We start from the raw sequence: 13,297 nt of genomic DNA, 5'->3' as shown, positions 1-13,297 counted from the left end.
CTTAAACTAGGGAACTCTCATAATTACCCTCCCCGATAGCTGCATGAAATACAAAGAGTTCTGATGCAATAACAATGGTTGCTTTTGATCTCCTTGACATATCTCCTTTTATATATTATAGGATTCTCCAGTGGTACCTTAAGAGTATTCCTGATGACTGCTAGAGAATGATTGAAGCGCTGCAAAATTATATCACCTGGCAGAATAAATGAGAGTTCCTCTAGGGAAATATATACTGTGAAATTAAAAAAGCAGCACCATTTAAGAAAGCAAACAGAACTTAAGATATATCATTTATTAACTATTCTCTTGCTTATTGTCTCTTGAATCCCATGGCTAATAGTAACATGGAGCAGTCTTGCGCAATGCACATTTGCATTGCTATATAGTTTGGAATGTTCATAGTAGATGGTGTCAAAAATCTGCACCAAAAATGCTCCAACCTGCCAAGTACCCCCTTTAGATGCCCTGATCTACCACACCAGACAGGCAAACTACCAAGTTTGCATATGGCAAATTTCGTCCATAGCAGATGCTGTTGCTTCAAGTCCAGCTGGTCATAGTTAAGACATGCATAATGAGCAGATAAACATCCATTCATCGGTTATATCAAAAACTAGCCCAAAATAAATACAGAGCTAGAGAGTTGCAGTGCTAAAAAGATTACTATATGGGAGAAGAACCCATTATAAACATATAACGCCATTCCCACATTTGTAAACATACAATACAGAAAAGCCCTCACTGTAAAGAGGCATCAAGTTTCAATGATTGTATATGACTGATACAATAACTGATTGTACAGACTATGAGCAATAAAATTAATTAACAGTATTATCTAACTACAGAACTTGGCCACTGCAAACAAACATCAATGGGACTTTTAAAACGTTTTTTTAAAATGCATTCAATGATTAAATGATTGTGCAGCACGAAGAAACAAAGCTGAACAAATTATCTCTTTCAGGTGCAATAAATGGGAATCCATTGTCTATTACCAAAATGTTTGAAATCAACCCACAGAAGTAAGAGGAGGCTGGAATAAGTACAAAAAGTAAGGGGGAGGTTTGTATGTTACATCAAATACTAATGTTGCCACATACTGAAGGCTATGTCACCAATGAGTATGAGATTCAATGCAGAGTTTACAAGTTAAAAAAAACATTCTGAAATAATATTTTTTTTCTAAGCACACCTTCATAAAGTAGTTATGCTTCTGCTGGTGCCTAGATCGGTCTTATATTTAATCTGATAAAGGTTTCCAAATACATGTGGGTTTCTTTATGGTTGGCATACTCCTAACACTATTTTTTGAATGTATCTAGTACACTGATTCATTAGAAGAGGATTTCCATGTTTATCATATTGATATGACTATAGGATATTTATCAACTTTGACAACTGTGGTTCTATTTGTGTAGTGTGCCTGGACTTAGAATAATTAACACACATGATAGCGGGGTTTCAGGTTCTAGGAGAAAGGCACTGGCTAGAGGAATCAGATGGATTCCCTCTGGGAGGGTTCTACATTAATGTTCAAGGCCCCAGTACTGCTAAGCTGTGTGCATACTTTAACTTCAACTGGATTACCCATGATGTGCAAAGTTAAGTACATGTATAAGTCTTTGCAGGATCAAGGCCCATGTATTTTTCATTCATGGCTTTCAAATACCAAAACTCACAATTTGCTATCCTGTTTTATGGTCAGTTTACTTAATCCTTGGCGTGTTAAAGAAGATAATGCTGTTTGAGTAATTTAACTGGAAAGCTATTTTGTGTACACCTTTTTATTTGTAGCTATTTGAAAAACTGTCTAGTTTTTATGTTGGTTTCCTAGTTTCCTGATGCTTCACACCACTGCAATTTGTGAATTGCTTAATGGAGCGATTTACTTGCTTTACATTCCAGGAAACTATTTTCGTTTTATTATTAACTATTTTGATAATGCAAGACATTTCTGCAGTTCTTATTTTGGGAGGTGAGGGTGGGTAGAGAGACTCAGTATTTTTGTTTGTAAGTTAATAGTGTGTATATTTTATATTATTTTGAATTTTATAATTTCTTATAAGACTGGCACTTTATTTTGTGTTAAAGTTTTTTGGGGACTGTTGTGCTCTTGTAATGTTTCCACAAGTCACACAATTCTATTGTATATAGTGTTTATCATACATTCTATACTTCATGAACGATTTCTGGGCTGAAGTATCTAGCAGTTAAAACAGCTACACTGACTACAGATAAAACAGGTATGCAATGCAGACTTTAGCTTCCCAATGTGTCACTACTTTAATTTGAATTGAAAAGGAACAAAGAGGAAATGGAATATTGAGACTACACAATGAATAGGAAAAAAACTCCACAAGCTCTTACAGATCCATCAACTTGTAAACAGCTAAACTAAAATGCTTAAATAGCCCAAAACAAAAGTAGTCCCTAAGCTGTCCTTTGATATTCTTTCCTGCTCCAATGCTCATGAAATGTTTGAGGCAAGGGGAGACCAACAGCATTCCTTGAAACCACTGGTATGAAACAACTGAAATATCCCAACAGATCATCCTGTCTCTGAGACAGCTTGTCCTCTAGGTCAGGCAGACATGCTGTTCATACAATAGCTTTCCTTGATAGGACTGGGTCATCTCCACTGCCAGCTGGTGACCTAGCTAGGCCAAACAACTGCTACCTGTCGACTGACATTACAGGGTGAAGTGATGAGAGTAAGCTGTTTGTAGCCAGCAGTTCGTTTTAAAAGGAAGGGGGAAAGGGAAATGAAAGAGGCAGGCAGATAAGCAGAGCTGTAGCTGTACATCAGCAGCTCTAAATGTGAATTCTAAAAGCCTAAGCAGCACACAAAGCAACATGTGTTGTTGAGTATTTTTCACTGGCTTTTTCAGATTTAGGAATTGCTGCCCAGAACACAAGGTTGATTCGCAAACATCAACTGGAAGAAAACAAAGAGAAATCTTTCCCTTAAAGCCCCACCAACCCATCCAAACGTAAGTTCTTCCACTAGTTTTTCACGAAGACTGGCACAGAATATAACAACCTCAATGCAAGTGTGAGGAAGAATAACTATTGGTTTCGGGGGGGGGGGGGGGGGGAAGAGAACGACACACACACACGGAAATCACATGCACCAAAGTGTTAGTGCTCAGAGTGTTGCTCTGCCAGGCAGGGGACTCTGAGTTTGCTTCCCAGTCTTGTTCCTAATGCAGGCCAGCAGGGGCTGGGAGTGCTGCAGAGGTAGAATCATGAACCCCAAGAAGAGGAGTGTTGTGTTGCTCAGCAGTGACCCCTCTAGCTGATTAGGAGCAATGCTCACAAGTGTCCATACAGAATCCCACCCAGTCCTCTGCAGATCAAAGGATGGGGACTCTTTTCAGGGTTAACACTAGGGAAATGGAGAGGCTCTTCAGGGCTTTGACTGGAAAGGGGGCGTGCACAGCTCCCTGTCCCTGAGGGAAAACAATATAATCTGCTACAAGACTCAAAAAGAAGAAAGCGCTGTTTTGATGTTTTTCTCTTACAATGGTACATAATGAAAATGTGTCTCCTTAGTTTGCTGCTGTTTTCCCTCACTTACCACACTGAGATTAACAGGTGTTCCTGGGTCAGGAATGGGAAGTTTATGAAGTGTTTCTAGGAGTTCATTCCTCTGACTGTCCTGAAATAAAAAGGTACCTGCTTAATAAAGGAACACTAAGCAATAAATTGTCATCTCATGCCAGGCACTGAGATATAAGTATATGGGTGCTCTGAGGCTAGATCACTTGCAAATGTAAGGAACAGATGCCAAAAGGATTTATACTGCAGACTCAAAGGAAATGACACCATTTTCTATGCAAATATTCTGGCAATATAAAATGCTGCTTTTAAAAACATAATACATCTTCCCACATGTAGGTTTTTATGTTTTTAAATCTTTCAAGAAATCTATCAGGGCACCATCCTATGCATGACTATGATCTCATCCCAGGGAGGGCCAGCTTCCATAGCAACTATTTCATAACAGAAACTATTTGCTTTCAGCTGAAGACATCATTATAAAAAGGCAAGCGCACCTTCTTCTTCTAATTTGTAGAAGTGTGATAAAATGCAAAATACGACTATTATTGGAGAAATGGTAAGGGAATCAAGGCAGTAACATATAGCAACCAGTCAGATTAGAACAGTACTGCAGTAGCCTATCGTATCTGAAACATACATGATACATACAACGTATAAAGTTTTCCACAGTATGCATAATCTCCATGCACCACCAACTTTCATTTATAGTCCTAGAACTGACCCTTAATATTTTCAGTTCATATTTTGAATGAAATATTAAAAAGCATGCTTGAATTCCACACCACCACCCCAATTTTAAGTGTAAAAATCTATGTCTTCAACATTGGTAAGACAGATAGGATGAGCAACAGGAAAAAGGTCTTTTGCCTCAGCAGACCTGGTTTCAAATCTGTATCGGGTCACCACATAAGTAGGTATAGAGAAGACATCTGTCCAACACTCATAGAAGCACAGTTAGTCTGTCTTCCAGGAGGACCAATACCAGAACTGCAGAGATGCTATGGCAATGATTAAGGTACTAATTAACAGAATGCTGGAGGAACTTTCATGGTACTTGCCTAACTAAACTGTACCTGGCTCTCTCCAATGACTCTTTTTTGGATACCAAACTTAACCTAAAATGTGTTTGCATTTCTCAAGGCCCTTTTTATGAGAGTAGCTAAGTAGATCATAAAGTCCATTCTATAGGACTGTATGGTACAGATTGACAATTAAACTGGGTATTCTCTTATGAGAGTATTGCCTATATGGTTAATTTTCACCCTATCTAGTACATGTGATGTTTGGAAAATGAGAGAGCTCCGAAAAGTACCTGTCCTTTTGCTGTATAATCTGCCAAGATGTTGAGCAGCTTATAAAAGACTTCAAACCATGGGAGATAACTAAAAAACAAAAAGAAAAAGCACAACTGTAAGTTACTTGAAAATATCATCATGTAATTCTAGATTGGCAAGTTTTGTTATACACAGTTGATGCATCATTAACAAAAGCCACACCATCGGAGCTGACACTTTGATAAATGGCTGGCAGGAAGGTGTGCGAGTTCTCTCTCCTGTAGTGGGTGTGGCCAGGAGGGCGAGCCATGGCACTGCAGCATGTATTGGCCACTGATCCCCTTCCGTTGATTGCAGAGCTTCCAATAATCACTCCTGGAGCTTCTGGCCACAGCATGGCACCACCATAAAAGGCAGCAATGGGTGAAAGTAGGTCTAAGAATCCAAGGAGTCAATGCTGAAAATTCATAAGAACAAAGGCCACCATTTCCAAACTCATTTCACTGTACATGCAATAAAGGGATGATCATACAGAAGTCATAACTGTCTATGCAGCCATTGGTAACATTCTGGAATTGTTTACAAGTGCACATGTTGTTGGACACTTTTTTAATTATACAAAGTTTTCCCATAGTGCATGCTTAATTAGTGACCTTCAGTGCAGCTGTTGGGGCCCTAAAAAGGGTAGAAAAAGGTGGCTGTTCTGTAATTGGATCCTGCCCTTATTTTTTTTTTTATTACCATAAAATTATTTGCATATTCTTTAAAAAATTATTTCTTTTTAAAATGAATCGCCAGAATGATGGGTATACTCTCTTACCCAGCATCTATAAAATTCCATTTATTCAAGCTGTAGTTAGACCAAGTATACTTCTTACCCTGAATGCAAATTTGTCTCATTTATACCATATCAGTTCTTTACAATAATCAGTAACAAAGAGTCAACTTTGAAAGGCGCGAACATGCTGAAAATTATGTATCTGCTTTTTCACACTGTATGTCTATTTAGTACTGCTATGCCTTCTAGGGACGTTTCTACTGCACATAAACAAGGACAGACAGCTAAGACACTGGTCTGTGCTGTAGGAAGCTCTGCTTGGATTTTATACCATGCTTGCATAGCAAGGGTCTTTGAGTGTATTTATTTTTTAAATCTCTGCAAGGAATTTCCCCTAAGCTATAGTGAACAGGCAAGCTAGGAGTATGAAGCATAAAGTGATTTCTCTGTTAATCACAGATGCCTTGTGAAGCAAATAAAGTATATTTTTGATATAGTTGGACAAGATTTAAAGCCTTTACACAATATGACTACATCCTGCCAACTGTAAAGAAATCAGGGCCCCTATGGTTAGTAACTGTACAGCTTGTAGTAATAAATGAAGTGAGAAGCAATATACGTGACAGATAAAGTGAACAGCACTCCATCATTAACATTTGTTTGAAGCCAGCCAATGCTACTGTAAAATTTAAGTAGCTTATCAAAATATACCGATAAGCAACTTAGCTTTTCACGTTATATGACAGTACTATCGCTTATGTTAATATGTTTCAAGTGACTCTGGGAACCACATATTGACTATTGCACAGAGAGAGAATTACCACTTTAAATAACGTTTAGTTTGGCATCACAATGTAAACATTCAAGAGGGATTAGACAGATAAGTTTCTCTCTTCCCATTTAGTTAAATAAACCTCAGCAGAGTTAAAAGCCATTATAATAGTAACAAGAAATCCTTTCAGAGTAAAACTCCTGCTCAGAGATTAACAAGAACTTGGTAAACAAGCCCATACAAGCATCACAAAATATTTTTCAAAAGAAGGGTTTTTGTTTTTTGTTTTTTTTTAAGCTAACAATATGAAAAAGAAAACCTACTTCAAGGAATACATACTGAATTAGACTTAATCAGGCAGGGATCCTTAGCTGAAAATGCCATTTATAGAATCAAAATTACAATATTTTAGAAGTTTTATTTTTGTTTTAAACTAGATTTCTGTCAATAGCATATAAGTAGTAAACGAGAGAGATTTCAATTTCTAATTTTGACTGGGTTGCAACTTCACACAATGCTTGATAAATAGAATCTAACCAATCTCCTCAGAATGAGACATTTAATGGTTTAATAATTGTTTGCTACAAGGTAGTCCTTTAGAAATCAGCTGGTGTTCAAGTTTGAGTCCTTTTGGTACAGAGTTTGAGGCTGGCTGTGACAGCATAGTTTCCATGCACCTTTTTGCACTGACTGATGCTTCTCTAGTGATGGCAGTGTTGAGGTTTTGAAACCAAAGTCGGGTTGTATACCTCTTCAAAGAGCCACTGTTTTCCCCTGTTGGGAGGCCAGAGTTCACAGCTGAACCTTATCTTGCTACAGAGCCAACAGAGTTTCCTGTATTGCTTCATTAAGCCAAACATGCCAACTCTATAGGTTTTATTCAGTTGCCTGCAAGGACATTGGATCCAAATTCCATTTTAACTCTGTCAGTCAGCAGCTAGTAAATAGTTTCTGTATACAAAAAAGTGGAGATAAATATTTATATTTACACATTGCTAAAATGTCTGAACTGACGGTCATTCTGCACACAGTTCCGGGTGAGGGGAGGCATGCTACCATTTCTATTACACTTGCTCACTCCCTATTTTTCCTTACTGCTCATACATCTCTCTTATTGGACATGGTTATTATCCTGGCCTGTCACTTTCTACTCCTACTTTGTCCCGTCTCTCTCAAGTAATATTCATAGCTCAGTGTAACTGATCTAGTTCAGTATTTTATGGATTCAAACAATGTTACAGTTTGAAAATTAGCATCTCCTATTTAGGTGATGATGAAATGCATTCATGTTTCATACTACAAAGCTGGCAACAACACAAGAATGTCGGGCACCCATGGCTACTAGGGAGATATACAAGAATCTTGCGGGGAGGGGGTGGGGAGTGAGTGAAAGAATGATACAAAAATATCCAGAAATCAGAAACATTGCTGTTTCAAATAGGGGATTTTTCAGCAAACACAATTACAGCCAACATAGAATGACTTTGCCAGACCAACACATCTATAAGAGGTCTAGATGTTTAGACTACCGTTTTCTATAAGGTACAGTATTAAGCATACAAGAGAATGCCTTTGGGGACCTGTGCTCCGTTTGCTAAGCTGTCACGGCCTGACTCCTTGCTTTCTAACCAAGCTTTATGTAGCCAGTGGAGAATCCCCACAAGACTCTGCATTGCCCCTTTCATCTGGGTATAAATGCAGCAGGCTTCTAGCCTACAGCAGTTGTCTTGAGACACGGTCTTGCTTCAGTGTACCAGGCAGACCTGCAGGGAAGGAAAGGAAATTTCTACAGGCTTTTTCCACTCCCTGTATTTTGCTTTTAGAAAGGCAAAATTTGCCTGACTGGTATTCAGATAACTGGGAAGGGGGGGGGGGATTCCTTAAAAGGGTAAGGGTTTGGGTAGGAATCAGAGATGACTCTGCCTGACAGTAATAAAGTTAAGTAGTAAGAGCAATGGTATAAGCAAAGAAACAACATATGCACACAGCCAAGAGCATCTTCCTTAAACACAACCATACTATGGAGCTGCAGATTATATATGAGTAGGGCAGGGAGAGAAGATCTCGATGTGGGACAGCAGCACATTTCTCTCACATGCTCAACTGCCCATTAGTCTCATATATTAACTGCAATTAAAATCATTACATAATTCAGCATTAGCTTTAGCAGTTAACTTCCCAACAACAGTCTCCCACTAATACAAAAATGTACATTTCCAGCTTCTCAGTTTTGGAAACAAGGTTATTTTTCTCAATAACTGTTTAATAACTGTGACTTGGAGAAGAGTAGATTTCTCCTTTAATCTCAAATTATTTGTGTGACTGAGGGAGATTTCTCACCAAGAAAGGACTGATCGCCTTCTCTGTTATCACTGGTACAATGTAAGAGGCAGTACTGGTAACATAATGCCCTTGGAGTAATGGCACCTCCACAGAAAATCTAATGTAATTCCCTTGTATTTTCTGTGTTACCCTGAGAGGATGTGTGTGTCTTTCAGCAATTTATTGGAAATGCTACCTACAAAGTCCCTTTTACAGACTCGAGAATTCTCTGCCGTTCATAACATTTAACTACATATTTAAATTGCTGTGGCTGCACAGTGCAGTGTGTTGGTAATGTTTAATTTTATCAACACAGTAATTGCCAATCTTTTACTACATAATATTTGAAAAAATTGCAAATGTAGTGTATCTTAGATTCTCCTAGATCTCTCTCTCAGGTGCTTGGCTGGCTGGTTCTTACTGTCACGCTCAGGGTTTAACTATGATCACTGTAGGTGGGGTCAGGAAGGAATTTTTCTCCAGGTCAGATTGGAATGATCTTTGGGGGTTTTCGCCTCACTCTGTAGCATGTGGGTGCGGGTCACTTGCCAGCTTTATCTGGATATATCACACTTAATCATTTCCCTTGTGGGAACCTTGGGCACTGGTGCATCTCAGTGCCTCCTATTCTCTGCCTGTGGTACATAATAGTCTAATTTCCCGTGGGTGGTAAAGCTTTTATCTAATTTTGGTTGTTGGGTTTAGGATGCAGGTGCTGGGCGGTGTTGGTGGCCTGTGATACACAAAAGGTCATAGATGATCTGGTAGTCCCTTCTGGCCTTAAACTCTATAAACTGAGCACTTCACAGCTTTAATGTGTTTATCCTCGTGGTAATCCTGTGAAGTAGGGAAGTGCTATTATCCTACATTACAAATGGTGAACTGGAGCACAGACAGGTGAAGAGACATGCACAAGGTCACGAAGGAAGTCTAGCTGAGCACAGAACTGAACCCAAGTCTCCAGATTCCCACGTTAGTGCCCTAATTACTGGATCCTCCTCCTTCTTCCTGAATAGTTTAAAGGAAGACATAGCAGCACCTTTGAGATTTTCTTTCAATTGACAGATGTATTTATTTAGAGAGATTTTCACATATAAGCCCATTTCTAAAGTTTTTACATCGCTCTCCATAAAATACATTAGTCACTACCCAAATTTGCAAACCTTTCAGACGCACTGTAAAGCTCAATTGTTTTCCTTTTGGGAGACTGAGGAGGGGAGTAGAACTAAGGATATGGGCTGATAGTTGTTTACATACAAGTTTAGTATTATTGTGAGCAGCAAATCTAGTAAGTGTCAGAGACAGTTCATTCCAATTAGAATTTTTATATTGTGTATTTTAAAACACCCAGAGCAATGGATGAGCGTCTTGGAAAAAATCAAAAGAAATTAAATGATATGCATGTCTATACACACAGAAAAACAAAGTGACTTGTTCTCTATGGATGCACACAGACAGAGTGATGTTATGGATTGTAAAGCCAGGTCATAGAAACAATCTGATTATGCACCTTTGAATGCCTCTCCTGTACTCTGCTCAGTAAGCCATCTCCATCAGCACAACCTCTGCCTTCCTCCATTAGGGATTTATCTCTCAGTACTGCCACCCTAACACTTAATATTCCATAACATTTTTACTTCTTCCTCCCAAATGGTGAATTTCGCTACTCCTTCTCTCCCCAAAAACACACTGGTGTGAGGTTCACCAGTGACAAGTTTAAGGTCTAACATCTCATGACTAAAAAAGGAAACTTTATCTCAATTGGGATAGAAGATGTCCAGCTTTCCAATGGGGCATATGAAACCTTCATCTAGTTATGGAAGCTCCCTGTATCATTTTTATGCACAAAAAAAGCAATGTGTGTTATATTCTGGATGCAGCAGCAAAGGAGATAGACAGTCACAGAGGGACCTGACAGAAACAGCTGTCTGCTGTGATTGCTTTTTTGTTCTAGCTGAAAAAACTGAAACTAACATGAAAGTGAGGCTTTGCACTGGGGAGGGGAGAGTGCCCAAACATTTAAAGGGACAGGACATTACAGTCCTCTGCCCTACTTTAAAAATATTTCCAAACACATATCCATTATCATGTATGTGGCTAACAAGAACACTATATAACCTATAAATTGCGGGTGGACTACTGCAGACTCTTAAATTGCAATAGATTATTCTGCCCTGGAATAGCAATTCACTAAGCAACTTATGAGCTCAGGAGCACAGCTGGTTTTCACTCTCTCTTGGGATAATGTGGTAATGTTGAAGAGGCAGCATTCCAAACAGGAACTGTCAGTGGGAAGGAACCAATTGGCTCTGGTACGGAATCAACTGGATCTGGTACCAAAGTTTCTCCCAACAAGCCACTGAAATTAACAGTTGTAATGGAAGGAGGTTCAATGGGAGGAACAAAAAGTCCTCCTGGTCATCCCCATACTCCAGTGCTTGTCAAGGCTGCAACTGGTGCATCTGTTGTTTCCATAAAATACTGTTGGAGAGTTTTATCATGAACTAAACAGGTCCCGTGCATTTCACTCCACAACCATAGTTGCAAGTCCACATTGAGGGCTTGTCTACACTTTAAATGCTGCAATAGTGCAACTCCACTGCTGCCACTGTACTGCTTCAGTGAAAACACTACCTAAACTGATGGGAAGGCTTCTCCTGTCAGCATAGATAATCCATCTCCCCAAGAGGTGGTAGCTAGTTGCCCTAGCGCTGTCTACAGCTGGGGTTAGGTCAGTGTAACTACATCGTTCAAGGGTGTGAATCACACCCCAGACCAACATAGTTATACCGACCAAATTCCCCAGTATAGACCAGGCCTAAGCCTCCTACTTGAAAAGAATGATGACAGGTCTCACATTGATCAATCTGCATAGCTTTGGATTTGGCTACACGTGAGGCAATATCAGGACGTAGCAGGTCCCAACAGGTAAGCAAAGATCTCTTCAAGAAAAGAGTTGCAGGTGACTCCTGGGTAGTAGCGTGTGGTGTGTTTCTGTAGGTAAGCAAGAAATTGTCCAATTTCTGCTGACGAGTCCATATAGACTTATTAGCTCTTAAGGCATGTTTTAAGTGTTCGTACATAGTGTTTCACTAATCTGCTTATAGCAGGATAGTATGAAGCAGAGCATATGTGCTGAATTCCATTTGAAGTTAAGAACCTCTGACATTTTTCACAATAGAATTGAGGTCCATTGTCGCTCACTAACTGTAACAGTAAACCAAATTGGTTAAACAAGGTACGATGATGTCCAATTGTCTTGGCAGCTATAGTAAAAGTCCTTCTGAAAACTTCTGGCCATTTCAAATGGGTGTTGACTATGACCAAAAACATATAACCTTCTAAAGGTCCAGCAAAGTCCACATGAATACATGTCCAAGGAGACTCAGGCTACAACCAACAGGCAGGGATTGTGCTGAACCAGGATCATGCTGAATGTGCTGACACGTAGTACAGAACTTCGCCTTCCTCTCAAAATCTTTGTTGATGCCTCGCCACCAGACATAACTCCGGTCTATGGCTTCATCCGTATAATACCGAAATGACCTGCGTGAAGGGCTTCTAAAACCTGAACTTGCCGTGATTTCGTAATGATCACTCTCATTCCCCACAAGATGCAACCATGATTCACAGATAATTCATGTTGACATGACACTAATTGTGTAAACTGGGGATTCTTATGATCCAACACTGTACCTTATAGCACCATTCCCTTCACAAGAGAAAGCACATCATCCACAGTAATTTCTTTGTTGATGTCTGAGCGAGGGATGGGTAACCTATCAATCAAAATGAGATAGAACACTTCATCTGCTGCTCTTTTGGGCTGACAAGAGCTTGAGCATGGCAGGCATAACAGTCCATCAGTATTGTTGCACTGAGTCCCTATGCAAAATTGAAGTAGCAATGCCCATCATTGCGTACGAGGAGCAACTAATGATAGAATTCCATGTTTTGGCCCAAAAACGGAAAGGTAAGCAAGGTAGAATGTCCACAATACAGATAGGTATGAAACGTCCAAATTCTGAAGATAATGATGAGAGCGTCTCACTCCCTTTGCGCTATTTGCCTTCTAGACGTCTCTCCCACAGGGAAATTCTCTCTTTTCCCTTTTTTTTTTTTTTTTTTTTTTTTTTTTTTTAAAAGGAAACTGTACCGTCTGCACTGGATCACGCTCTGCTGGCCATATGCTTACACTGCAAAATGCAGAATTCTGCCTTTGGCTGCACTTGGGCTCCCTCTCCTAGCTAAAGATCCTCAGTGCAGGCTAAGTGTTTACCTGCCCATCTGCTTGCATGTGGTCAACGAAGATGGCTGCTTGCTTCCACTTCATTGCTCAGTTTGAACCATTTTGGCAGTAATTGCAGAACTCTTATCCTTTGTTCTATCTTTATTTGCCTACTTTTCCCTCTCTAGCTGGCTGGTTCCCACTGTCCCAGGAGCAAGAATAGAAGGCTGTCACCCTGTGCTTCTAGGTGAGCTTTGTCCCCTTTCGCATAGTATTGGCTTACTTTTTTTTCTTCTTCTTGCAATGCAAGCACTGGACACACATGGAATATAAATCCTGCGTCACCAATGTTATATTTC

The 13,297-nt window shown here is 39.6% G+C and overlaps 1 protein-coding gene across 1 annotated transcript in view; it reads right to left on the bottom strand.

Annotated features, from left to right (window-relative positions):
* DENND1A (DENN domain containing 1A) overlaps positions 1 to 13,297 on the bottom strand; it is a 217,743-nt gene that overhangs the window by 165,155 nt on the left and 39,291 nt on the right. The window contains exons 3-4 of the mRNA XM_065418676.1: positions 4,877 to 4,946; positions 3,581 to 3,661 (exon numbers count right to left, since the gene is read on the bottom strand). Of these exons, the coding sequence (XP_065274748.1) occupies positions 3,581 to 3,661; positions 4,877 to 4,946 (151 nt within the window). The remainder of the gene's footprint in view (positions 1 to 3,580; positions 3,662 to 4,876; positions 4,947 to 13,297) is intronic.

Source organism: Emys orbicularis, chromosome 18, assembly GCF_028017835.1.
Source record: "Emys orbicularis isolate rEmyOrb1 chromosome 18, rEmyOrb1.hap1, whole genome shotgun sequence".
Lineage (NCBI taxonomy): Eukaryota > Metazoa > Chordata > Testudines > Emydidae > Emys > Emys orbicularis.
This window is presented reverse-complemented; position numbering and strand designations above follow the sequence as displayed.